General features: G+C 35.2%; 3 protein-coding genes and 1 pseudogene across 24 annotated transcripts; all 4 read right to left on the bottom strand.

The window, feature by feature from the left end:
• Nucleotides 1–97: 97 nt before the first annotated feature.
• LOC111280829 (solanesyl diphosphate synthase 3, chloroplastic/mitochondrial-like) lies at nt 98–7,295 on the bottom strand. 4 transcript variants are annotated; one of them, XM_089757257.1, is made up of 11 exons: nt 4,625–7,293; nt 4,452–4,523; nt 4,221–4,343; nt 3,937–4,068; nt 3,749–3,835; nt 3,587–3,658; nt 3,407–3,492; nt 2,256–2,387; nt 1,368–1,457; nt 926–1,023; nt 98–591 (listed from the first exon to the last, which is right to left on the bottom strand). In XM_089757257.1, the coding sequence occupies exons 4-9, from the start codon at nt 3,943–3,945 to the stop codon at nt 1,439–1,441; spliced, it is 405 nt and encodes a 134-aa protein (XP_089613383.1). In that variant the 5' UTR covers nt 3,946–4,068; nt 4,221–4,343; nt 4,452–4,523; nt 4,625–7,293; the 3' UTR covers nt 98–591; nt 926–1,023; nt 1,368–1,438. The 4 variants fall into 4 exon arrangements, with proteins under 4 accessions (XP_089613383.1, XP_089613382.1, XP_089613384.1 ...); XM_089757256.1 differs by having other exon boundaries at nt 4,221–4,330; XM_089757258.1 differs by lacking the exon at nt 4,221–4,343 and having other exon boundaries at nt 3,937–4,004; nt 4,625–7,295.
• Nucleotides 4,626–15,127, bottom strand: LOC111280827 (solanesyl diphosphate synthase 3, chloroplastic/mitochondrial-like). Its single transcript, XM_089757255.1, has 13 exons — nt 15,032–15,127; nt 12,552–13,501; nt 12,115–12,213; nt 11,929–12,000; nt 11,384–11,518; nt 11,191–11,277; nt 10,586–10,657; nt 9,942–10,027; nt 9,236–9,371; nt 8,942–9,031; nt 8,367–8,465; nt 8,155–8,271; nt 4,626–4,649 (listed from the first exon to the last, which is right to left on the bottom strand). Exons 2-13 carry the CDS (start codon nt 12,684–12,686, stop codon nt 4,626–4,628), a joined length of 1,152 nt encoding a protein of 383 aa, XP_089613381.1. The 5' UTR covers nt 12,687–13,501; nt 15,032–15,127.
• On the bottom strand, nt 13,212–13,903 carry LOC111280555 (transcription termination factor MTEF1, chloroplastic pseudogene; annotated as a pseudogene).
• LOC149510656 (uncharacterized) lies at nt 14,400–23,674 on the bottom strand. Of its 19 annotated transcripts, none has more exons than XR_016335130.1 (8): nt 23,556–23,674; nt 22,125–22,374; nt 21,712–21,835; nt 20,765–21,108; nt 18,899–20,684; nt 17,200–17,289; nt 16,313–16,415; nt 14,400–14,621 (listed from the first exon to the last, which is right to left on the bottom strand). XR_016335130.1 is itself a non-coding variant. In XM_089757242.1 (8 exons), exons 1-7 carry the CDS (start codon nt 23,609–23,611, stop codon nt 16,344–16,346), a joined length of 2,886 nt encoding a protein of 961 aa, XP_089613368.1. In that variant the 5' UTR covers nt 23,612–23,674; the 3' UTR covers nt 14,400–14,621; nt 16,309–16,343. The 19 variants fall into 19 exon arrangements, 10 of the variants coding, with proteins under 10 accessions (XP_089613368.1, XP_089613367.1, XP_089613364.1 ...); XM_089757242.1 differs by having other exon boundaries at nt 16,309–16,415; nt 17,200–17,453; XM_089757241.1 differs by having other exon boundaries at nt 17,200–17,453.
• Between the last annotated feature and the right edge of the window lie 160 nt (nt 23,675–23,834).

The raw sequence follows: 23,834 nt of genomic DNA, 5'->3' as shown, positions 1-23,834 counted from the left end.
CAAAGATGCCTACATTCTACTCCATCTGGACGACCCAATACCCAGAAAATCAATCAAGAAGTTAGTATTTGAAATTAACTCTGGTTAGTAAAAGCAATTTGCAGGTTATAACTATCTATAGATATTGCAATTCAACATAATCCGATAATTCTAGTACACTGTCTTAGCCCAGACGTAGTAAAAGCAATTTGCAGGTTATAAATATAGATACAGCAATTCAACATAATCTGATAATACTAGTGCACTGTCTTAGCCCAGAAACTATCATTTACAAAAAAGTAATTAAAAATTTTGTAACAGTTGAAAACATGAGGGTAGATTTCAACTCACCTTGAAGGAACAATGATTAAAACACTAAGCAAAACCGCTGGCACCATGAATTTGTAAAAGTTGATAGTCTTATCAACTATGCCACTTGTTTCTTGTAATTACTCTTTGAGTGAGGTCTACTAGCGCCCGCCTTGACTTTCTTACGTTCTCATTATTGCTCTCCGGTAGAGAACCAATTGCTGTCACAGAAAGGTTAGCATGCTTCGTTGCTAGCTCTCTTGTCCTCTGTATTCCATTACTCTTCCCAAGGTACTCAAGGGCCTATATGTTTAAGATACAGATCAACTAAAGTGAGTTTGACAAAATAAAGGTTCATATAAATGCACAAACATAGTTAAATGTATAAAGCACAAGTTTAATGACTCTGCAAGTCAAATTTGTAACCAAGTAAAAAAGTTAAAAGGATGGTGGTCGCTTAAAACCACACAAGTTATACACTCTCTTCATCATTGATCGTGTGAAGACTAAAAGAATACCTTATGAAGGAAAAGTTGGTAAATTCAAAATTGTATACGGGGACCAAAGCAACATAGAAATAGAAGATTAACATCAGCAAACACATATAATGCTTAAAATGTAAATTACTTATACTTACAATGTCAATGTTTTCAGGGTTGTCAAAACCTTGATAAACACCAGCTGTAACTGGGGAAATTCTTCCATGGCAAACAATATTGGAGCTGTTACAATTCCCTGCAACACCGGATGATTGTGATGAACTGATGTATTCATCATTATGTATGCCATTTAAAAGCATCTTGTTAACCTAGTATAAACTAAAAAGAAAGCGCTTGTGAAAAGTCAGTAAGAAAAACTTGGCCAAAAAATAAAAGGTTCTTCCTTTGTACACTTTAGTGAGTAGACAACTGAAAAGAAAACAAAAAAAAGTAGTTGACAAGGGGGTTTGAATAGATTATATAGAAGAACTATTATACAACTCTGCCTGCCTATGTGGATTACAATTATATGCTTCCATAAGCTATTACTAGCTTACAGACATTTAACATTTGCTTAAGACATCAAAGATAGAAAATTACATGCTGGATGTCAGATAGAGAACCCTTTCCAAGGGATGCTGATGTGCCAGTGAAATCAAGAACATCATCTATCAATTGAAATGCCAATCCCTAGAAAAAGCAATAGAAAAAATAGATAGTTAGACCAAACAACAACACATAAAATAGAACAATGTAGTCGATGTAACATGGATAAAAGACATCAAATATTATGCTGATTGTTCTACAGCTTACAGCTAAGAATACTTAAATCTCAGTTGCTCCACAATCACTCCACAAGTTTTATTAAATATATGGTATTCTATGGCTTTAAAATTATCCAGTATTACACTTTTGCACAAAGTGACAACTTCACATTTGGTGAACCATGTTGTAATCAGAAACAAGTTGGCACTTGCAACAAAAACCATTGAGCCACAACAATCCATTCTGACTTAGAAAATCAATCAAATAGTATCAAGTAAACAAAGGTTTATTATGCAAAAGAGGACAATAAAAAATGTGAATGAGTTGTTATAGGATTAGTCTATCTTCAGATCTATTTATTTGCTTGTCCTCTTAGCTGGCCATATCTGAAACTAGCATAACAGGTCATATCAAATTTTATGGCGCTTCTCTTCATTCCAAAGGCAACTTCTAAACTAATTTACTTATTAATTAGTTTAGGAGTTAGGGTTTTTATTTATAGAGAAGAAGAAAGGAGTTAGGGCTTTATAACGATTATCATATTAACACCAATTTTCTATCACCTAAACAGGGTTCTAATCACTTAGAGGTTTTGCAGGGCCAAGGTTCATTCAAGTCTATTTCTTAGGGAAACATGTGCTCTAATCTTAAAAAATATCCCCCAACAGATCTTGCAATTTATGATGAGTTCAAGATAAGAAAAAAATAAACAAAATTACAAACCAGATTTTGCCATAGTCAAAGGCCAACATTGCAACTTCAGCACTTTGCCCAGCAAGAAGTGCAATTGCCTTGCAACTGTTTGAAATCAAGGAAGCAGTCGTATAGTATGTCTTTTGCAGGTAATATTCCATGCTGCATCATGAAAAATTATTCTCACTTCAGTTAACTACAAGCAATTATCCTTAAAATTCAAATCAGGACAAGACAGAGTTAACCATTGGCAATCATTAGCATGTAAACGCATAATAAGACACACAAATAATCTATAGAATGCTGCCTACAAAATCCATAACAATCTATAGCTTAGAAACTAGGTGTTATCTACAAATATAAACAGCTTGTACTGAAAGATAACCACTGAGTCAACAAAGTTAGTACCATTTACAGGTTACCATGCAAACATGTGGCTAATGAGAGAAAATTTCTAAAATGTTCAAGTTGCCAAGCAGTAGCATTAGACTACAATAAGCTGTAACTATCATTAATTTAATAACTCAAGAAAAGATCAGCATAAACATATGAAATCATTTATAACTCCATTTTCTATACACCAAATCTGAAATTTTATCTCCACTGGTGGGATTAAGAGACTGACAAGTGTATTCTTTTTCATTATATTAATTTTTTAATTATTTTTAGTATGCCCTACAGGGGTATGTGTCACTTTGCTAATCCCACTGGTGGAGTTTAAAACTCCAGTAGTGGTGATGAGATAACTTTCCATCATATATACATGCTAATCATGTATCTAGCCAGCCACTACCGTGATGGCTATCACAGGGCCTATGTCACGGGTCGAGACTTAAGCTCCGAACCTGCACGGCTCCGGGACCCGGGCATTCACCCTTCCGGCGTTCCAGATCAGCCTGACCGTCACGGTTCACACCTTTGTGAGGTATTGTCCGCTCTGGCCCCCTGACCTCACGGTTTTGTCCTACAAAAGGCGCCTCACAAGGCGGAGATGGTGTGAACCCTTTTATATCCCAGTGACCCTCCTATTATGTTCGATGTGGGATTCAGGACTCCCCCTTAGGTCCGTGACACCTACACTTTGCTGGACATCCAAGTGTTTAAATCAAAAGCGGTTAGAAAGTGGCAAAACATGGTGATGATATGAAGAAATATTGCTGCAGAGTTGTAGACGAGTATACCTACAGCGTTGTTCAGATGAAGTGGTCATTTGCATGGTTTCACCAGTAACCAGATGCTCCACAACTGTTGCTAGTAATGATACAACCTACAGCCATATATGCAACTAATTTTCAATATATAGTTACATTGGCCAAATTCATCACACAAATGATGCAATAATAATAAAAAATTAAAAGCACCTCTGTGTTTTTTAAAGCAGCAAGGGCCACACAAGCTCGAGAAAGCAGAAAATCTCCAGCTAATACAGCCAACTGCATCATAAACAAGCAGTAAAAGTTTAGCAATTACTTAGGCCACAAACTTCTTCTGCCCGCTGCAAGAGAACTAGAAAAGAAGAGTACCTTATTGCCCATTACAGCATTCAATGAACCAATAACACGTCTTTTATCTGCATCATCCAAGATATCATCATGGAAGAGGCTTGCAACCTAGATCAGCGAATGATTGTATTAGACTAAAGGGAGTTGTGAAGAAGCTTCAGTACATACAACACATATGATAATCGAAACTTAAAAAAAGAGGAACTGACATGGATCATCTCTGTGATCTCAGCTATAGACTGCTATCTTGTACGTAAATCAGTTTTCAAGGTATCTCCTACACCACCAACAGTTGGGTCAGGTATATGAACATTCAAAGCTGTAGCGATCAAAAGCAAAACCTGCATGGAACATATACAATAACCATTTTAGAAAGTAATCATAATTATAATTTCAAAACGAGGTTAGTCTGAGAATGGTTTATAATTTCCATAAATAATATCTGCATAAAGCAAATTTCCCAGATGAAAAGTAACAGAGATTAAGTTTACACCTCAGTCAAGTGGTTTTTTTGGAATGAGTCAAGAACAAAACTGTGCCTATGGCATGCTACAAGGGTAGTTCATCTAAAAATTTTTGGATGGTCCCCTTGCCTATTGCAACCTAGAAGCAATAACTGAGCCCACGGTAAAAACACCAATTGCCATAACCCATCAAAATTATGAAAAACTGCAATAAGAAGACGAGGAACCTCAAGGTTACCATATGGGAAAGAATACATTACCGTAGGACGAAATCTCTTTCCTTCCACCCCCATTTTGAAGAAGTACTCAGCAGCTGAAGCAAGTTTTGGAACCTGTATGAGATGAATATGCAATTTTCATCACATTATTGCTTTCTCACATAAGGAAATGTAATAAACTTCATTCAGAGACATGAAAAAGAACAGTGGGATACCTCAGCAACAACCATACTCCGCAACCTATTACCGACAAGTGAAAAAGGGTCAAGTTGTTCCTGAAGGAAATTCCTTGCCCTCTCAATATTAAAGACAAGATAAAATAAGGGTGAAAAGGAAGAGAGAGAGAAAGAGGGGAGATAAACAAACTAGTAGCTCTTAGAGATCATGGGAACCAACAATTAACAATAACAAACAATACACATGGGAAAGCAATCAACTTATGGCTGAAGTTGTAGAACTTTTTTCATCTTTTAACATTAAAAATGTTAACACACTTGTGGATTACTTTGTAGAAACTAACTATAGAAATTCTGGTCCCTGGGCAACCATGTCTCTTGTCCTATATGGAGAAATTAAACAAAGGTAAAAAAAAAAAAAAACTCAGAAATTTAGGAGAATGAATAATGAAATGATAACCTCTACTAGGTAGCTGCTCTGATGAATTTGCCGTCCAAGGCCAAGCAATGAAGGCAAACTCCAAGATAAAGATTTTTTACCACCACAAACCTACTAATCCCCAGACACAATAACAACAAAAAAGATAAATGATCAGTACATACAAGATTTACAATCACTCTTTCCTATCACATACATTTCATTAAAAAAAAATTGGGCTAAAGAAAGAAAGAAAGAAAGAGAGATTGTAAAATATCTATCGACTATTATCATACAAAAATCCATGAACATAGCTATAGTCCTTTCCCAGGCATCTTCTTGGCGGCTCATTCGATTCAGTCATCATATAACCCGTTGGACAATGGTGATTCTTATCAATCTACAAATTCACTTCACCAACTTTACTTTGACTAAAAGAAGTAGCTTTGACCACCGAATTAATTCATGCCGGGCATAGTCACAACACCGTTCACCGTTGCATTTCAATTGTGCACCCAAAACTTGCTTTTAAGGACTTAAAAAAAACCCCAAGGCAAGGATAAAGCAATAAAGCAACAAACAAACACAACCCAACAGAAAAAAAAAATGTGCCCTTTTATCAAACAGAATGCCTGAACCATTTCCCAGTTAGCTTTACCAACGGAGAAGAAATAGATGAACTCTTACTAATGAAAAAAAAAAATGAACAATAAACAAAAACCCAGAAAAATTTTTAAAAAATGGAAAGAAATCTTTAAAACAACTAAAAAATTAAGGGGAACTGAGACACATTTTTTTTTCCTGCATTTTAAGAGCTAAGGAAAAAGAAAAGATAAGAATCAAGGCATTACCTTGATAGTAGAGTAAAGATATTGATTAGAAGGAAGGGATTGAGAAGGGTCAGTTGGACGAGAGAGAATGAAACCAAACAAGCTCTTTCTGGGAGTTGTAGAAATCCGAGAAAAATCCCCGACAAAACAACATGCTCACCTCTCTCTCAGTCTCTCTCTAAATACTACTTTAGCAGTAATCCAAGCAGAAGAAAAACCCAGAAAAATGAACAATTTTTTATTCAGAGAAAATCTTTGGTTATGATCAGAAGCAGCCAAACCAACTTTGGTTAATGTGTGCAGAAAGCATAAGTCTACACACGAATTAAAACAACTCTTTTTTTTTTTTTTAAATTTTCTGGAATGACGAAGCGCAGCTTTAGCCAGGAGCCACGTGAAGAAAAAAACCTTTGGCTGCTTTTATCTTATTATTATACTAGCTCTTGACTCACGAATTAATTTTATTTATTTAAATATTTATAAATACATAAATTAATATTATTTAGTTTACATTTTTAAAGCATATATAAAATACATATAACAGTTAAGTTATAATATGATCATCGTTTTGATTTATAGAGATTGAATTATTGTCATTTTTGAATTAAAAAATTAAAAAATTTTAATAATAATAGTAATTACTATATTCTTTTTTTTATATATTTTTACTGGCTAATTTTCATTTAAAATAAAAATAACATAAACATGTTAAATAAAAATTTTAAAAAATTTTATTTGTCTAAAAAGAATAAAAAATAGTATAATTCATAACTTGTTAATTTAATAGGAATATCCACAAGTGCCTACTTATCTCACAAGCCTTAGTACAATATCACACCAGAAGTATTTATTAGGATACTGCATGCATTGGTTCAATTAAACCTCAAACAACTTCAATTAATACCAGTGGCATTAACTTCTTCCTCCGGAAATGAAATTTTTTGCAAGAAACCAAATCGAACAATGACATAATACCAAGAAAGAGCCCTAATTGACACCTAAATAATCATATCATCAATAAATTTAACCACTTAATCTTTTCATCCAATACTTCAGCTACATACTTTCTTAATTTTCCACTCTCAAAGAATTGCAAAAATTAATGTTGAATTAAGTATGTTAAGTGTAAAATCTTGGCTAAAGCAGCACTAAAGCTATCAACTTTGATCTAAGTTCTATCCAAGATCAATCATTCTGGTTTAACTAAAACTTAATCTAAGTTTCAATTATATTGACATTAAAAAAAGAACGTCTTTTCATTAAACAGAGACCCTTTAACAAAATTATTTATTCAATTCATCAACATGTACAATATGGTACAACTGTAAACTGTCAGAAGATCAAATGCTAAACTGAAAAGAATCACCTGATTCAAGACTTTAAATCACATCAAAACCAAACTTAAAACAACCAACAAATTAGATGAAAAAAAAAACCAATTTTACCTGGGACAAAATGATGAAAATTTTTTTCTAATTTAAAGATATAAATTGAATAATACTTAAAAATATAATAAAATATAAATTAATTAAATTATCATTCATTATTAAAAATATATAATTTTATTTTTACTTTAATTATTTTATCATTTATATTTGAATATATGTATTTTATGAAAAAAAATTTATATTACAATATTAAAAAAATAATAATTTTTTGTTATTTAAATAATTTGATTCAAAAAGTAAAAATTGTAAATCCCGTAAATAATTGTCTTGAAAAGTCTCATAAAAAAAAAACTTTTCATCTCCATCTCAATATTAAATTATTAATATAAGATGATAAATTTTAATAACAAAGTAGATATACTTATCATCTTATAAAGATTAATATTTTCAATAAATAAAGCAAGCGATATTATATTTTCTTCGTAGTTTACTTTTTTACTTGTATCACATTGGAGTACCCCCAATTCAATCATTTCACTATTGTATTTCATTGATACAACAGTTAACAATGCATATCAAATAAAGAAAGCTCACATAAAATTATTTTACTATTTTCATTATAAAAATCAAAAGAACTTTAAGTTTTAATGTCAAAACGAACATACCTCAATTTAATTAAACAAAATGTAATATTTAAATATTATTATTATAATTTTTATTAATTTTTATCTTATCTGCTTAATGAAATGCTTGATTTTAAAGTTTCAATTCCCCTAATTTAATATAAGATTTATTGTTTCTGAAAGCAAGTTATAAAAAAAAATCATTGCAGCGCACAAATCTCTCAAACCAATTGTAAAACTATAATTATTGATCAAGTATAACAAAATTGATAAGAAAATTTTTGTCGTATGCTTGCAATGAAAACCTTACATCCATGCTGCTGCTTTCAGGCAGAGAATCAATGGCTGCAGCAGCAAGATTAGCATGCTTTGTTGCTAGCTCTCTCGTCCTTTGTATTCCATGGCTTTTCCATAGGTACTCAAGAGCCTGTGTTCTCAAAATCATAGTATAAAATTTGACAAAAGTAAATGCATATTCACCAGTTTGCTTTAAGTGGCATCAGGTTGTAAATTCAAACTTACAGTATCGACATTGGCAGGGTTGTTGAAGCCCTGCTCAATGACAGCTTGCAACTGAGGAAACTCTTCCATGGCAAATAATATAGGAGCAGTTATGATTCCCTGCAAAAATATATACTATATGATAAATTATGCAAACATGATTCTGGCAGGCAAAAAAAACCAAATACATTCATCAATGGATGCACTATGAAAAAGGGTTTCGACAAAATGGAATGATCTCCACACATGGTTGTTTATATTCCTTCCAAACCAAACTCAGAAGGCTTAAACGAACAAGCAAAGATGATTAATGGTTGAATCAGGAATTTAGTTAAGTTAGTTCATGCAGTCACTCTTAAAAGGTGGCATCCCCAAGTTTAGGGTTCAAATCTCAGCACCAGTAATCTCTCTCTTCTTTTATTCCGGGCTGTGGCCTCCTTTGTACAAAAGAAAATGATTAACGGCTGCTTGAGTTGTCAAAATACAGATGCAGAGCCTAATAAGGCTAAAAATGTTTATGTTTAAAGCTTTTAAGCCTATGACAATCTAATATTTTCAGGAACTGAGAGATAGCACAGTAAGGGAAGATGAATTACCTGCCGTATGTCAGATAAAGAACCCTTTCCAAGGGAAGCTGATGTGCCTGTGAAATCGAGAATATCGTCTATGAATTGATATGCCAATCCCTGGGAAAGGAATTTAAAGAATCAGGAGATGGTGAACCAAAAAAAAAATGCATGCTGTAAAACATGAATCTTGGTAAACATAGTAAGATGACAGAATTTTTTGTTAAAGGAATATTGGCCATAAACTAAAGAAGATTCCATTATTGTGCCACTTATAATAAATTTCTTATCGGGTAAGATGATGAGTTTAGGAAATTTACAAACCAAATTTTTGCCATATTCAAAAGCCAACATTGCAACTCCAGGTGTTTGGTCGGATAGAAGGGCAATAGCCTTGCAGCTGTTCGAGATCAATGATGCAGTTTTGTAATATGTCTTTTGCATATAATACTCCATGCTGCTATGAATCAAATGTAGATGTGAACAAAATTATAATTATTATGCACAAATAAATACACACATGAAGGTGTAAGCGGGGTGCTCTGCATGCCAACCATTTATTCATACATAGCTACAAGTTTCCCGGAAGGTCTGTATGTGTAAATTTAAGCCACATTTGCAACCCAAAAGAAAAGGCCAAAGAATGGCACAGATTCAAATAAATGTTGGAAAACACCAAACTACAAAGCATCCTAACGTTCTTTAAAATGACATACATTAATTTGGTTGTGAGTCACTGATGCAGCCATTCATTTAACAATGGTTGAACCATTATATTGTTAAGTAAAATTTAAGCCTTTTGCAAGGACAAGATTTATCAAGTTCTACAAACCTGATGGATGATAACTCACTGCGACTTTTGTGCAATTTAGCCAGTTTAATCTACAGCAGACAACTAGCCAAACAGGTTTTCTTTGGCTGTCTGAGCCAAGTCAAGGGCAAGCATATCCACAATATTTTTCTCTTTAATCACAGGTATGGTTTAATTTGCAGGGATAAGCACAGAAGTGGGGCAAAAAAACAATCATACCTACAGTGCTGCTCAATTGTTGCTGCCATTTGCATGGTTTCACCAGTAACAAGATTCTCTACTGCTGTTACTAGTAGCGATACAACCTGCAGCACATATAATGGTTTGAAACATAATGTGAACAACTAGATGAATGCCCACGATTTCTACAAATTAATACAATATCAGAATCAATGGACAATAGACAGTAATAATGATGTAAAAGAATCAGATACTCTTACAAGGCCATATTTAAGTTTGGCTGTCTAATGAAGTGTCGGTGTGTACTGTCAGTTTTACACCACATAATTAGCCTTGGGCAGCAGACCAAAAAATGTATACAAACAAAGCGGAGCAATTGCAGCCTACAATATGGCCACTATGCATAAGAAGATACAAAGGCAGGAAGGGCCAACCACGAATAAGAAGATACACAGCTGAAGAATTGATTCAAAAAAAGACATTGGATGTCACAGCATTTTCTCGACATCAAATGTCATTGGTCAAAGCATTGAAGAAGGCTTCTACTTCAATCCATTCCCATAAAGAGGAAAATCAAGGATTAGGTTTTAGAAGACCGTATTTTCCTCCCTCAAAATCATACATTTGCATATATAACCATCTTTAAATACATATATGCAGATAGATTATATGTAAACACATACCACTGTATTTTTTAAGGAAGCAAGTGCCCCTAAAGCTCGAAAAAGCAGAAAATCTCCTGCTAACACTGCTAACTGCATCATATAGATAAATAAACATGAATGAATAGTAAAATAATAATTGCATTTCAATTAACATAAGATGTTTTTATTTTGTTGTCAATTTGCAAAGGTTTATTAGAATTGGGATCAATATCTGATGCCTATATTAGTATCTCCCTGCCTGAAAAACTCAATAAGATGACTAGGTGCACATTTTTCCCCTAGATCTAGATCAACCAGTTAACCTCTAAAAGAATGTCAAGGGTACAAAGCCATGCTGTCAAAGCTTTGCTGTGGAACCAAGCAAGGGCTAGAGTGGAACAGTTAAGTAGAGCAGTAGAATTCACCTATTCTTAGAACTACATCACAGACCTACACCCTTACAAATTGCATTATTCTTATGCCAACTACTAGTGTCGTTCACCTTCAAATACTGTATTAAGACATGCTTATTTGCGAAGAGTACCATAAGAAATTTTGTTCCATAAATCAGGTAGAATTTTCAACCTAGAAGTTTATCAATGACTTGTATAAATCGAAAAATTATAAAAGAAGTGTATAGTCACCTTATTTCCAACCACAGAATTTAATGAACCAATACCACGTCTTGTATCTGCATCATCCAAGACATCATCATGAATAAGGCTAGCCACCTAAGATCACAAGATTATTAAATTAGTCTACCAATGGATATTAAAAATGTTTCTTGACATGGGAGCAACTACCATAGCAAAAATCAGAATTTTGTGAAGAACTAACATGGATCATCTCGGTTATTTCAGCAATAAGTTGCTGTCTCCTACGCAGTTCAATTATTCTCAATGTATTTCCAATGCAATTTAAAGGTGACTCAGATCTATGTATATCCATAGCCGTAGCCATCAACAACAAGACCTGCATAAAACTTTCCTTTTTAGCTCATTGAAAGGCAGTAGAACACAAATAGAAGGGTTGGAAGCAAATGTCAAATGACCAAGGGAGATGCACCTCGAGGTGGGAACCTCAAATACCGGACATCTCTCAATTTCTTTAGGTTGGAGATAAAGGAACAAAATAATGAACGTTGTTTATAACTATATGCAGTACAGTTTAATTATAAGTTAAGTATGAAGAATCTAACCATGTAAATGAGACGCACAGAAAGGCTATATATTATGACAGCATCATAGCTCAAGGGTGGAAGGTTTCCTCTAGCAACTAGAAGAAGCATCAATGGAACTGACAATCAAGGAAATGATTGCTATAGGTTTCTAAAACCATATTGAACCACAGCAACATAAAAAAAATAGCATTATTCTAATTACCGTGGAACATGTCCTCTTTCCTTCAACCCCCTCTTTGAATAAATATCCAGCAGCTGAGGCAAGCTCAGGGACCTAGATGACATAGGAATCCAAGTTTTAATTGTAACAAGTCATTGCTTTCTTTTACCCCGTCCGAGCATATCTACATATGAGACAGCCAAAAGACGAGAAATAACAATCAAATACCTTAGCAACTGCAGATGAACGCAATCTCTTTGAAACAAGTGAGATTTCATCAGCAACAAGTGAAAATGGGTCCACCTTTTCCTGTAAAAGAGCATCTCCCTATAGGAAGAGAAAAAGATAGAATAGTTAAACAAAACCTACCCAGAAAAGAGAAAGCAAAAGAATTTCTCTGGCCTTAATTTTTAATCTTTAAATGAGCTGATTGATGTTCTTGAAAATAATTTTCCACTAATTGACACCCAAAAAACTTTTTATTAAACACCCTGAAGATAGATTAATTGACTCTTTAAATTATAAATCACAATGGCACCTTCCACTCTAACATAGAACCCGTTTCACACATAATAATTAACAAAATAAAATTGAAATGACATGCTCAAACCAATTAATCAGTTGCTGCTATAGAAAACAAAGAAGATCAAAGCTTTTGAAAGTACCTTTGGGTTAGAATCAGTGGAAGATAGACAGCTAGTGCTAAAGACAAGAGATTGGCAGTGTTGAGGGCAGCCAAACAAGGTTTTTCTGGGAGTCCCTGAAATCCTAGTAATTACCCGAGAAAAAAGAACCGTCATCTCCCTGATATAGGAACGTTAAACTCTTGGAGAAACACAGGATAACGTTTTTCCTTATCAAAGTCCTTTATCTGGTTATGGTATCTTTGTCTGATTAACTGATTGCCTTTTTCGGTCAAAGAGGACAAAACTATAAGGGCCTTTTGTTTTCTCCTTCCCGGAAATTGTAAAGAATTCATTTATGCTTCACTATCGAAATAAAATATATATATATATATATATTCCAACAGTGATGTTAAAAATGAAAAACTGCATATCGATTTCTTATTGCAAGTTCCATTAGGCCATTCCACTCAAACCTTAGGCCTTGATCTCTTAATTGCATAATCATATGAAACTTTTCCATATGTGATACGTGGGTTGAGTAAAAAACGGTAAATAAAATAAAATAAAGTAAAACATAGTACGTCACTCCCATTTCAATATCTTACAGCTCTGGTCTTTTATTTACGGTGCATTGAATGAAATTGCCCAATTTACATATGAAACAAGGACCCAAAAGAAACAGAAGAAAATCACATATCATCAACTATTGCCTCCTTGTCTCAGCAACCTTTTAAACTGTTCATCAGTACTCTTTTGCAGGTTAGCCAAAGGCAATTTAACCCCACTTTTCATGACTTCAATGTGGCTTGGTTTTATCCTCTTCTCCAAACTAAAAGCAAAGAACTGAGGAAACTCCTTCAACTCCTCCAACTTTCCATTCATCTCCTCGTTAAAGTACTCAAATTTTGGCTTGTAGTTGTTTTCTATGCTGAAAGTGAACAACCCTGGACACCTCAACGCCATGCTTTTAGCCTCATTACTTGAAAACCCTATACTTACCAAGAACTTCAGTTTAGGTATCAAGGTATGTTCAACACTAGAAACCAACAATATAGGATCTTGATAAGCCAAAGCTTCTAAATGTTTAAATCCAAGCCTTTTAAGATAGAACAAAGCTGGTTTTAGCCGGTCTCTGACACTCGAAGTAAGTAATCTTGGACACTTACTAATGAACTTTCTATGTTTTCAGGGACATTAAGGTATTGGGAGAGGAAACTGAAAACTGGGTTGTTAGAGGTTAAGATTTTGGGGCACATACCAAAGATTCTTAGGAAGTCCTTTTGGTGAATGCCTTTCGATTGGAGGAAGGAAATTATGGAATGGAGTGAATCAAGGAAAGTGATGTGAAGACAAGGGTTAAGAGAGAGCACTTTACCCAAGTCAATGGCCATGATTTCAGGGCTTAAAATTTTCTCTTTGATTTGAAGGGACAGATTATGATGAGTTGACGAGTAGAGTTGGTGTTCATGGAGGAGGCTTTTAGGTTTTGCTGGTAAAAGGTTGTTTGCTTCTTGGGAATTTGTAGGGGAAAATGCGGGTTTATTAGAAGAGATGCATAGAGAAGATTGTAATGCAGTTGCTCAGACGGTCGAGAAACAGAGAGAGATAGGCTCCTTGTCCGAAAACTAATCTTATTGGTCTTATCTGTATTTTATTTGACAATGACACGTTGAGATTGAGTAGAAAATGATTGGCTAGAGTCAGATTTGTTTTAGATGACTTGGGTGGCCCAGTTCTTGATACGGGCCACCCCACTCCTGCGTGTAATCGCTAATTCCCCACCTCTTTTAATGGTGTTATATCAACATCATGTCCTCCTAAAAAACATGCTTCAAAAGGCAGCTAAGCCTGGTCGAGCCAACTTAATTTACAATATACTCGTATCTATTAAAGACACCAAAACCCAGAAGCAAATAATAATAATAATAATAACTCTTTTTGTCCTCACATTGTCCTAAATTTGCATTCACCATGTATTTCAATCCAGAATCAACATCAAAGACTTTATAAAACAAAATTCAAACTATCAGAAGAATATTTGTAGTCCATTGGCTACTCTCCCTTTCCCAGCTGCTGAACTTACAAATGCATTGCGCAAGAAAAACAGAACTGCAAAAAGAATTGCCCAGGAAAAAAAGTGGAACAAAATACACTTCATTACTAGAATTAGGAGTAAAAAACTCAAGACAACCATCCAGTATGCCACATGATAGCATTGTTAGCAGACACCGAACCAAATGCATAATGACTATGTTATGTATCCATCATTTATCAACAAAACCAAAATTCTCCGTCTTATTAGCAGTGTCATCACAATTTCCAAAACATGAAATTAGAATCCCAAATGAAAATTGTAGAACTAGTGACATTTGTTCTCAACAGCAATGTTAACTGACATCAGTGATCAAGTGAATAATAATAATATTCATAATAGTCAGAAGAACCTGCTTAAAGATAGCAAAAACATAATTTATGCAGTATAGACAAGTATCTCACTCGAATAATACAAATTACTTTACCGTGAAACAAGGTTTTAATAAGATCGGAGTAAGAATTGACATAACTTTCCCTGGCAACAATTCCAATAGCAACTACTGAAAAAGCTTCCAATTTGCTCCAATCATTGAATGCTATACCTTCCTACATGACATTGGCATATGTGGACTTCATAATTACATTGCTGCATGCTTAAAGCAAACTGTTGCTACAGTAGAGCAGATTCTGTCAAGGAGACAATCATATTTGCAGCATAAGGTTTGTATGTCTAAATTACTTGTTTTACTGCTTGTCTTGTTGAGAAAAGCACAGATGTCTGTTCTAACTTGTAAAATCATGCTTTCTTCAGATTATAAAATCATGACTATGTTGGCACATATGATTGAAGATATCTCAATGTAATCATTCTTTTTGGAATTTTAAAGAAGGTTACATTCATTGTTAACAGTTGCAGGTATTTAACTTTAGGATGCCAATTAAACTTGTAATTGTAACATACATCTTTTTTCATTTTTCCTTGGAGTTCAAAAGAAGGTTGCATTTGTAGCTATATTTAACTCTGGGAGATTAAATGTATAATGCTAATACATATTTCTATCTTTTCATAATTTATTGTTGCACTCTTAGGTTTGGCCATGATTAACAAATTTTTTCTTTAATAATAGGCATTAATAACCTAAAATTGGTAATTTTTTTACAAAACTCCAGCTCCAAATCACCTATTTCATTTAGTTGTCATTTAGAAAATCAAAAAGTTTCTCCATGCATCTAGACTCTCTAATTAAATCACAATTCTCATTACAGCAATGAAGTATAATCAGATTGATAGTCAAGATCCTCCTTTCAAACAATAAAATAAATGTAAATAACTTTTACTTCCTGCCAAAAAGAAATGCTTGTAATAGCTGTGTGACCAACAATTAATTACATTAAAGCTAGCAAATAATCACACCCCTTTGCAAGAGAACTATCTAATTTTTTTCAACCTAAGATCAAGTATTCTGATTTTTTTTATACACAGACATTGTAGATCTGGGAACCGTATAACAAGTAGATCTTTTCAACACCTTTTTGTATTGAAAAAATGTAGGATATATATATATATATATATATATATATAAATACACACACACACACACTCTTAGGCTTGGCCCACCCTCCCTAAATTTGCTCAATACCTAAAAGTATCTCTCCTAAACTTGTTATGATGATCCCAAATCTAGTTAAAACAAGGATTACATAAAGAAAGATGCATGATTAGGGGAAGCTACAACCAAATCATTTTACACAAGTGACATACTTACTAGTCATTGCAGGTGTCTTTATGCTTGACTGTCAATGTTGCCCGCAACTTTTGTTTATTGAGTTCCGTCGAAGGAGCTTTTTACCAGGAGCTTGGTGATCATCCTGCATAAGCAAATAGGCAAAATTAGTTGAGGAAATGAGGGGTTAGATTAGTAGTGTCAAGCATATCAGAGGTACCAGTAGCCTGTAGCAGCTACTCCCATAATTGCTAAAATGAAAAGGCATGAACCATAACTACCTAGATATCAGATGACTTAGCTCTTTCCCAAAGAAAACAAGTTCAATCATAGTAATTATTAACAAACATCTGAAAAATGATCTAGGAGCAATGGTCACCAAGAACTAATTATAAAAAATCCGAATTGAAAACTTTACACTCTCCTTTGCTAAAGATATAATAACTGCTTCAACAGTGTTGATTTAAATGATTATGAACAACCGAAATTTTTCACTCTTTTTGCTTAAGGTATGCTAATGGCTACAACAGCATTGGTTATGAATTAACTGAATGAAGGAGCCATGAAAGTACCACAATCCACAGATTAAATCTCTAAATGCCTCATTGAAGCATGAGTGTCGTGTATAAAGCAGTAGGTCAAAGCTAGGAAGTAAGCTTCAGTGAAATGTTTTCACAATTTTGGACTCTTTTCACTAAAACTAGAGCAAGGACACACCAATGAGAACAGCAGATAATTCATAAAACCATGCATGTAAGAACAGGAAACAGATTCATGACTTGACAGCAGAGGCTAGCTAACCATCTATTTCTAATTCTTCAAAAGATACATGTATTCTAGTCATCAATGAAAGCAGTCTATAAGCTGTTCAATCAAGAAAACAAAAGTTACGCCCCAGACAAACCATATTTCAGAATTAAGGCCACTACCTTATATAATGATGCTGCTGACTCAGACTGTAATGTCTGCACAGGAATATGCCCTAGTGATCGCAGAGCATCCAGAGCATCCAAGGTCAGCTGCCATCCACAAAGTGCAACAACATCAGCACTGGTGTTAGAGCCGGTGCTACTACAGCCAGCAGCAGCAACATTTCCATTCACCCAGGGGCAGAACTGGTTGTGATGAATAATTGGATCAAATTCTATAGTTTCTTCATAATTGCTTTCTCCTTTTGGCGGTCCTAAAAATTAACTAGTCTCGATAAGGGATCCAGCACAGAAAAAGAACGGGAATAGAAATGAAGAACCACAAACATATAAACACCATCTTTGAAAGTTCAAATAGTTGAACAAAACACATAGATTACAACCTGGGCATGTACATTATCAATTCCAACACAAACTAAAGTCTGATATGATTAAAAGCAAGTCAAGTCAATGAAGGCAATATCAGTTAGAATTGAACTGGTACAAATTTCCATGAACATATGGAACACTGCTAAATGCTAATCACGTATAGATCCAGAAATCAATAGAAACGAGAACATGACCCAGATGGATTCAATTAATTCCAGAACAGAAGACACAAATCCTTATGATCCTGAGAATAGCTAATTTTTACTGCTTCAGCAGGCTGAATCATAGAAATTTCAAACCAAACTACAGGGGTTACCATTGAAACCCAGATAGATAGAAAAAGTTCCAGCACAGAAGACACAAATCTTTATGATCCAGAATACCTATTTTTTACTTCTTCAGAAGGCTGAATGAAAGCAATTTCAAACCAAACTAGATGGGTTACCAAAGAAACCGAGGTAGATTGAATTAATTCCAGTACAGAAGACACAAACCTTTGTGACCCCGAGAATAGCTAAATTCAACTGCTTCAGCAGGCACAATGAAAGCAATTTCAAACCAAACTACAGGAGTTGCCATTGAAAGCTAACGATTTGAAGAAACATTACATCATATAACTTCATTGTATCTCAGAAGGTTCCTGAAACGCTATTTCAAACGATTCCACTCACATGTCACAAGTAAAAATTTTTCACATGCAGCATCATATCATTCTAAACACAAAATAACCTATTAGTCTTAAATCAGTAGGGCAAGGCAACTAGTTACAGCTATTAGATTGTTTCATTAGCAAATATAATAAAAGATATTTAAATTGCCCAAAAATAAAGTATGCAAACTGAGTAATCATTTGATGCATATACGAAAAAGTTCAGAAATCTACTAAAAAATAGGCAATGGAACTATCGTTCCAAATCAGATCCAGAAACAAAGAGTTCATAGTTCTCAAAGCAACCCTAAGAGCAACCACATTGTACATTCACTGAAAGAGGTATTCAGTACAATATACAGTGTATCATTAGTTTTAGGCTTCAAGAATCAAGACAATCTGAAAATATGCAGGAAAAGAATCATTATAAAGATAAATCAAATTTACAAAAACCATGGATAACAGAATCAACTTATGCATACCTGGCCACCAAAGAGGGGGATCTTGCTTTTTTTTAATAGCCAGTTTTCTGATACACTAGTTTTGCCATTTTATTTATGTGTTATTTTAGTGTGATAAATAAACAAAAAAAGAGAGCCAAACTACCCAAAGAGCCTTGAGATGTAAAATCAATGAAAATTCTATGGCTTGGATCTAACATGTATGGCACATAGAGTTTACCTATCCCATTTGCAACAGCATAATCTGACTCTGGGTCTCGGTATGGAGAATTGTTTATGGAAGATGATTTTCCAGCATTTTTTACCTCTTTATTTCGTGGTTCACTACCAGAGTGCACATTAGCATTGCAGGAAAGAGAAGGATGAACACTGTTATTTGGGACTACTTTGAAGCTTTGGCTTATCTTTTCACCACTTTCAACAGACTCTGCTTTGGCAGAACCATCAACTTTCGAACCACTGTCATCCCTTCGTAGAGAGCGAGACAACATTTCTTGGCTGTCACCATGAGGATCTTCCCTATTTATTTCATCGGGTACAACCTCATCCATCAACCCAGGATCTGGTGCAGATTCACCTGTTTGACCCTGATTTTCAGCATATTCTATTCTGGGTTCCACATCACCAACTACACTAACTGTTCTGTGCACAGAGGCATCTGCTCCATGGATTTCAGCTTCATGGCTGGCACACATACCAACACTCCCCCCACTAATTCCAAAACTAAGCCCATCCTTAGCCTGAGCTGTCACAGTTTCAGCATTAAAAATTTCCTCACCATCATTTGTACCGCTGATGCCCATTTCACCTGGAACTGCTTTGGCAGCTGGTTGGAAACAAATACTCTGCTGACCTTGATTACTATAATTCAACTCTGATGTATCATTCATCTCAAGGTGGCCATATGTACTAGAAGAGGGGAAATGGATATCATCAACATCTCCAGGATAATTTACAACACTTTCCATTGAATCATCATCGGCACTGTGGCAAACAGTATCCATTGCAATGACAGAGGATGCGCGTGTTGAATCTCTGGCTGATGGGATTCCAATAACATGGTCGCTTCCTTGCCTAAACAGAGCCACTTTATTGCCATCTGCATAAGTTTCAAAACCCATAGAATGGCTTGGACCTGCATCAGATGAATCTCTTGGATACGGTGAGCAGTAAGTGTCAAAAATATCTGAATCACGAGCTCGTTTTGATGGACCAGCAGAATATTGTCTGCCATCAGTGACTTCATCACCATCACGATCGACAACAGCTCCTTCAACACTATCAGCCTGCTGTATGCGTAAGTGTGGCTTGTCATCTGAACTAGCACCTATTTCCAAGCTTCGCTTGCGAGAACTAGGACCCCGTGATTCATACGAAGCTGCTTGATCACCAACCTCACTGCCTGATGGTTGCCCAATCATTAGATCCCGTCCCATGTCTGCATCATTCATATTTCTGGATATTGTGGTTCTACCCAACTGATTAAAAGACAGACCCGCAGCCATTGTAAGATTTAAATCAACATCTGTTTTTTGCATCAATTTTCTCTCATCAGTTGTTCCTACTTCATCACGGTCTTCAGTCAGTTCTTTCTCAGGATCATCAGCAGCAACCCAACCACTAATTCCACTTGCTGCACTTACTCCACGAATCAATCCCATTTTTTTGCTTGTATCAGGGATATCAATGTTGTTAGGAGCAACTCTAGCAGGTCGAGGAACAGTTAAAAAATCCAATATCCTGACAGCAGCACCACATAAGCTACAGTCCAACAAAGGCAACCTGAATTCAGATCTAGACTCCATGACTAACAATTTACTTTTTCCAGTGTCTTTGAAAGTCAGTGCATTTTTGCTTGGTCCAGGGTCCTGCGAAAGATGGACCTGCGCTGTATTAGGCCCAAAAGAACATCCATTTCTAGCTGATTGAGCAGAATGTTCTTCACAGTCTTGAACATTTAAAAGCCATCTCGGTTCCCATCCACACAAGCTTATCAGCTTCTGTGACTGCAAAAGGGCAAAGCATATATAAGAATAATGAAACATTGCCAATTACCAGCACATAAAAAAGCATTAAAATATCTTACATGAGAATATAGACAAAATGCACCATCTATACAATTATCAAGTTCTGGTATACTCTCTGATCTGGATTCAAATTCTGCCATATAATTCTGCAACTGAGACAAAAGGCGATCAACCTGGGGACCCCAAGACACTCGCATATGCTCCACTGCAGATGAAGCTATGACAGGAAGAGATTGAAACTGCAATAGTCCATCACATCTATCCTTGTATCCTGCAATTAGGGCAGATTGAGGTGTTGGCGGGAATTGGACCAAGCTTTGCGGACAGCTGTTTCCTCTCCAAGGACAAGCAACTTTGTGCCCAACATCCAGCTGCTTGGAAAAAGCTACACCAGCATCCTCAGCTTCAGAAAGAATAAAAAAAAGGACCAAAAAGAATATAAATGTGTTAGCATTTGAAAAATGGCAAAGAAGAGAGACCAAAGCATAGCATATCATTAGCAATTTACTGCTAACAAAATCTTGAAAACTGCAAATCCCCCTGAAGAAACACCATCCATAATATTAACTTCATGACAACCCCCCAAAACAGTTTGGTTCCACTTCTATGTTACCTAAACCAGAACAATTTTTACAGCTATTAACTAACCAGAAACCAGAATAAATAAAAGCTAAGGCAACATCAAATATGATTCAAACAAACACAAATTGTCTAAAGAAAATGAATGAGAGCAGAAGCAAAACACTATAGTTTCCTTTTCCTATTAGCACAATTAATTTAAACGGAAAAGAAAAACATAACTGCTCCAAAAAACGAGTTCTTTTATCTATATGTCCATTCATGACACCATTCCTCATCTAATTTCTTATATATCATTAAGCATATATCAAAGCATCAAATAACTAGAAAATCCTGAGTTTTTGTGATGGTCATTGGTCATACTGCAATAATTTTATATCCCTGAGAGCTGTAAACAAAGAAAAGTAGTCGAAATGCAGCAGCCAACCTTCAGAAGCAGCCCAGGATGGGGAGAAAGCAAAATGCAGGTGTCCTCCACATGTTTCACATGCAATTTTATCAACATCCATATTTATCCAACCTCTTTGAGCACAAGCCAATGAGCTTGCGACCTGCAATTAATTTGAAAAGGAGCAGTTTTATTCAACATTATATCACGCATATTCTATAACTAAAAGAAAAATGAATCTTTTAAGTACTAGACTCAATGCAATCACTAAAAATCAAGGGGCAAACTTAGAAGTTTGTATTTAAAAGCGTATCCATGATATCCTTTTTTATGGGTAATTGTCCAATCGTGATGTATATCAGAGATCAATACATACAAGAAAGAAAACATGTCAAATAATGCAAACTCCACTAGTATATTTATACTAAGGAGATACCACATCAAGTGTGTACCTTGGGTTTCCCAAACCAATTCATAGGCTTAAATGTAGCCAAACGCCTAAGAAGGTCTCCCCTTTCCCATGGTCGACATGATGTTCTTGATGATCCAAGAGCAGATCCACCAGCACTGGTACTGAGTGAAATCCATGGTGCTTGAGATCCAACACAAGATTGAGAAGCTGCTTTGGAATTTTGGCCATGACCAGACCAATCCACACTGCCAACATTTGTTGGAACAGCAGGTGAGGATGCCCCCGCAGAACTGATAAGTAAGAAGAAGCATAAATCACTTTTGTCCGAACTCCTAATGAAGCATAGTGAATATGATTGTTTCACATAAAATGAATGAATAAATAAACAAATTAGCACGTCTATACCTCCTTATAATGTAAGTTAGCAAGTTCCTTATATATCAGTTTCTTTAGCAGAAAATTTTTTATTTTTGGTACAAAGGAAGCTGCAGCTTGGGATAAAGAAAGGTATTGCAGGTGCTGAGATTTAAAATCCAGACCTACCGGATGCCTCCTCTCAAAGGTGGCTATATAAACCAACTGAGTTAAGCCTGCTAATGAAATGACATATTCCTAGTCGACATGGACACAGTTTTCATCCTCTATTCCCCTCACCCCTCAAACATAACCACAAAATAGGATAATTAAGGACTTAGAACGTTGACAAAACATTGTAGAAGTGATGAACAATATCTTTTCCAGATCATCATGATTGTTTCACTCTTTTCTTCCTTTACATCACTCAAAACCAGAGCAAAAATTTTTGCAGCAGAACAAATACCCTCACTTATTTCAAGTCCTTACATCATTGCTTATTTCCAAGGGATTAAAAATTTCCAGCTTCACAATTTATAATTTTACAGATAAAATTGAGCAAAAAAGTTTGGTTGACCAACAAAAGAATAACAAAAAAGCAAGATAGATGGGATAAAAGTGAGTACAACCGATTCAATTCCATAGAAAGCCATATTAAATGTCTACAGAGATATAAAGATAAACCTAGTTACCTAGTTAAGACTTTGCAATGCAAAAACTGAGTTAAATTCATTTTTTTCAAATTTTCCTCTTTCTTTTTCAGGTTAAAGGGAAAATGCGCCAAAGCTCAAATTTAGGATCTTTAGCCAAACCCCAACGCTCATTACTTGCCCCTCACTTACCCAGAAACTAAAAATCTTCGCTTCAACTAAATCTCAATCATTTTTCACTCTCCAAATCAATTAACCTCAACTGAAACTCTCAATATTCTTCTTTCCCCGCTTTTCCCAGCAACCAAACACAACCAAAAACCTAACCCTAACCCTACATATCATACAGAAAAATAGCAAATAAAAACCCCAAATTCACCAAGAAAGAAACAAGGCTTGTGAAAAGAAAATCCTAATTTGAGAATTGGGACGAAAACAAAGAAAAAGGAGCGAGTGAAAGTTAGCACCTCGCAGCAGGAGTGGGTTCTATGGTCCCACCAGAGCTAATAACCTCTTCTCTCATTGCAGCGCCTTCCCACCTGCCTCTTTCGGCCTAAGGAAATTAATAATTTGGAAACAAAAACCCGAGTACTAGACATTGTCAGCTCCTTTTTATTACACTTGACAGGCTCGCGTAACACGAGTATTGCTTCTCTTTTTTTATGATGGGGATGGGCCTCGCATTTTTCTTAATGTTTGGGTCTCCCAGGTCTCGCTTCTCTTTTTGGGCCTCCCAAGTTATAAAA

This window comes from Durio zibethinus, chromosome 28, assembly GCF_047325235.1.
Source record: "Durio zibethinus cultivar Kanyao isolate XHJ-2024 chromosome 28, ASM4732523v1, whole genome shotgun sequence".
Classification (NCBI taxonomy): domain Eukaryota; kingdom Viridiplantae; phylum Streptophyta; class Magnoliopsida; order Malvales; family Malvaceae; genus Durio; species Durio zibethinus.
Note: the sequence above shows the minus strand (reverse complement) of the source record. Positions and strands in the feature narration are given on the sequence as shown.

Bases quoted from the DNA above. Each gene is read 5' to 3' on its own strand.
- LOC111280829 (XM_089757258.1), bottom strand. The intron at 3,493-3,586 runs GTGCTTTTAATT...ATATGGCTGTAG, and splicing joins CTGCTTTAAAAAACACAGAG to GTTGTATCATTACTAGCAAC. The intron at 2,388-3,406 runs GTATACTCGTCT...TTCATGATGCAG, and splicing joins TCATCTGAACAACGCTGTAG to CATGGAATATTACCTGCAAA.
- LOC149510656 (XM_089757242.1), bottom strand. From the start codon at position 23,611: ATGAGAGAAGAGGTTATTAGCTCTGGTGGGACCATAGAACCCACTCCT. The intron at 21,109-21,711 runs GTTGGCTGCTGC...TTCTTTCTGAAG, and splicing joins ATCCTGGGCTGCTTCTGAAG to CTGAGGATGCTGGTGTAGCT. The intron at 16,416-17,199 runs GTAGTGGCCTTA...TTGCTTATGCAG, and splicing joins CAGCAGCATCATTATATAAG to GATGATCACCAAGCTCCTGG.
- LOC111280827 (XM_089757255.1), bottom strand. From the start codon at position 12,686: ATGACGGTTCTTTTTTCTCGGGTAATTACTAGGATTTCAGGGACTCCC. The intron at 12,214-12,551 runs GTACTTTCAAAA...CTCTTCCTATAG, and splicing joins CCACTGATTCTAACCCAAAG to GGAGATGCTCTTTTACAGGA. The intron at 11,278-11,383 runs GTTAGTTCTTCA...TTGTGATCTTAG, and splicing joins AAATAACCGAGATGATCCAT to GTGGCTAGCCTTATTCATGA.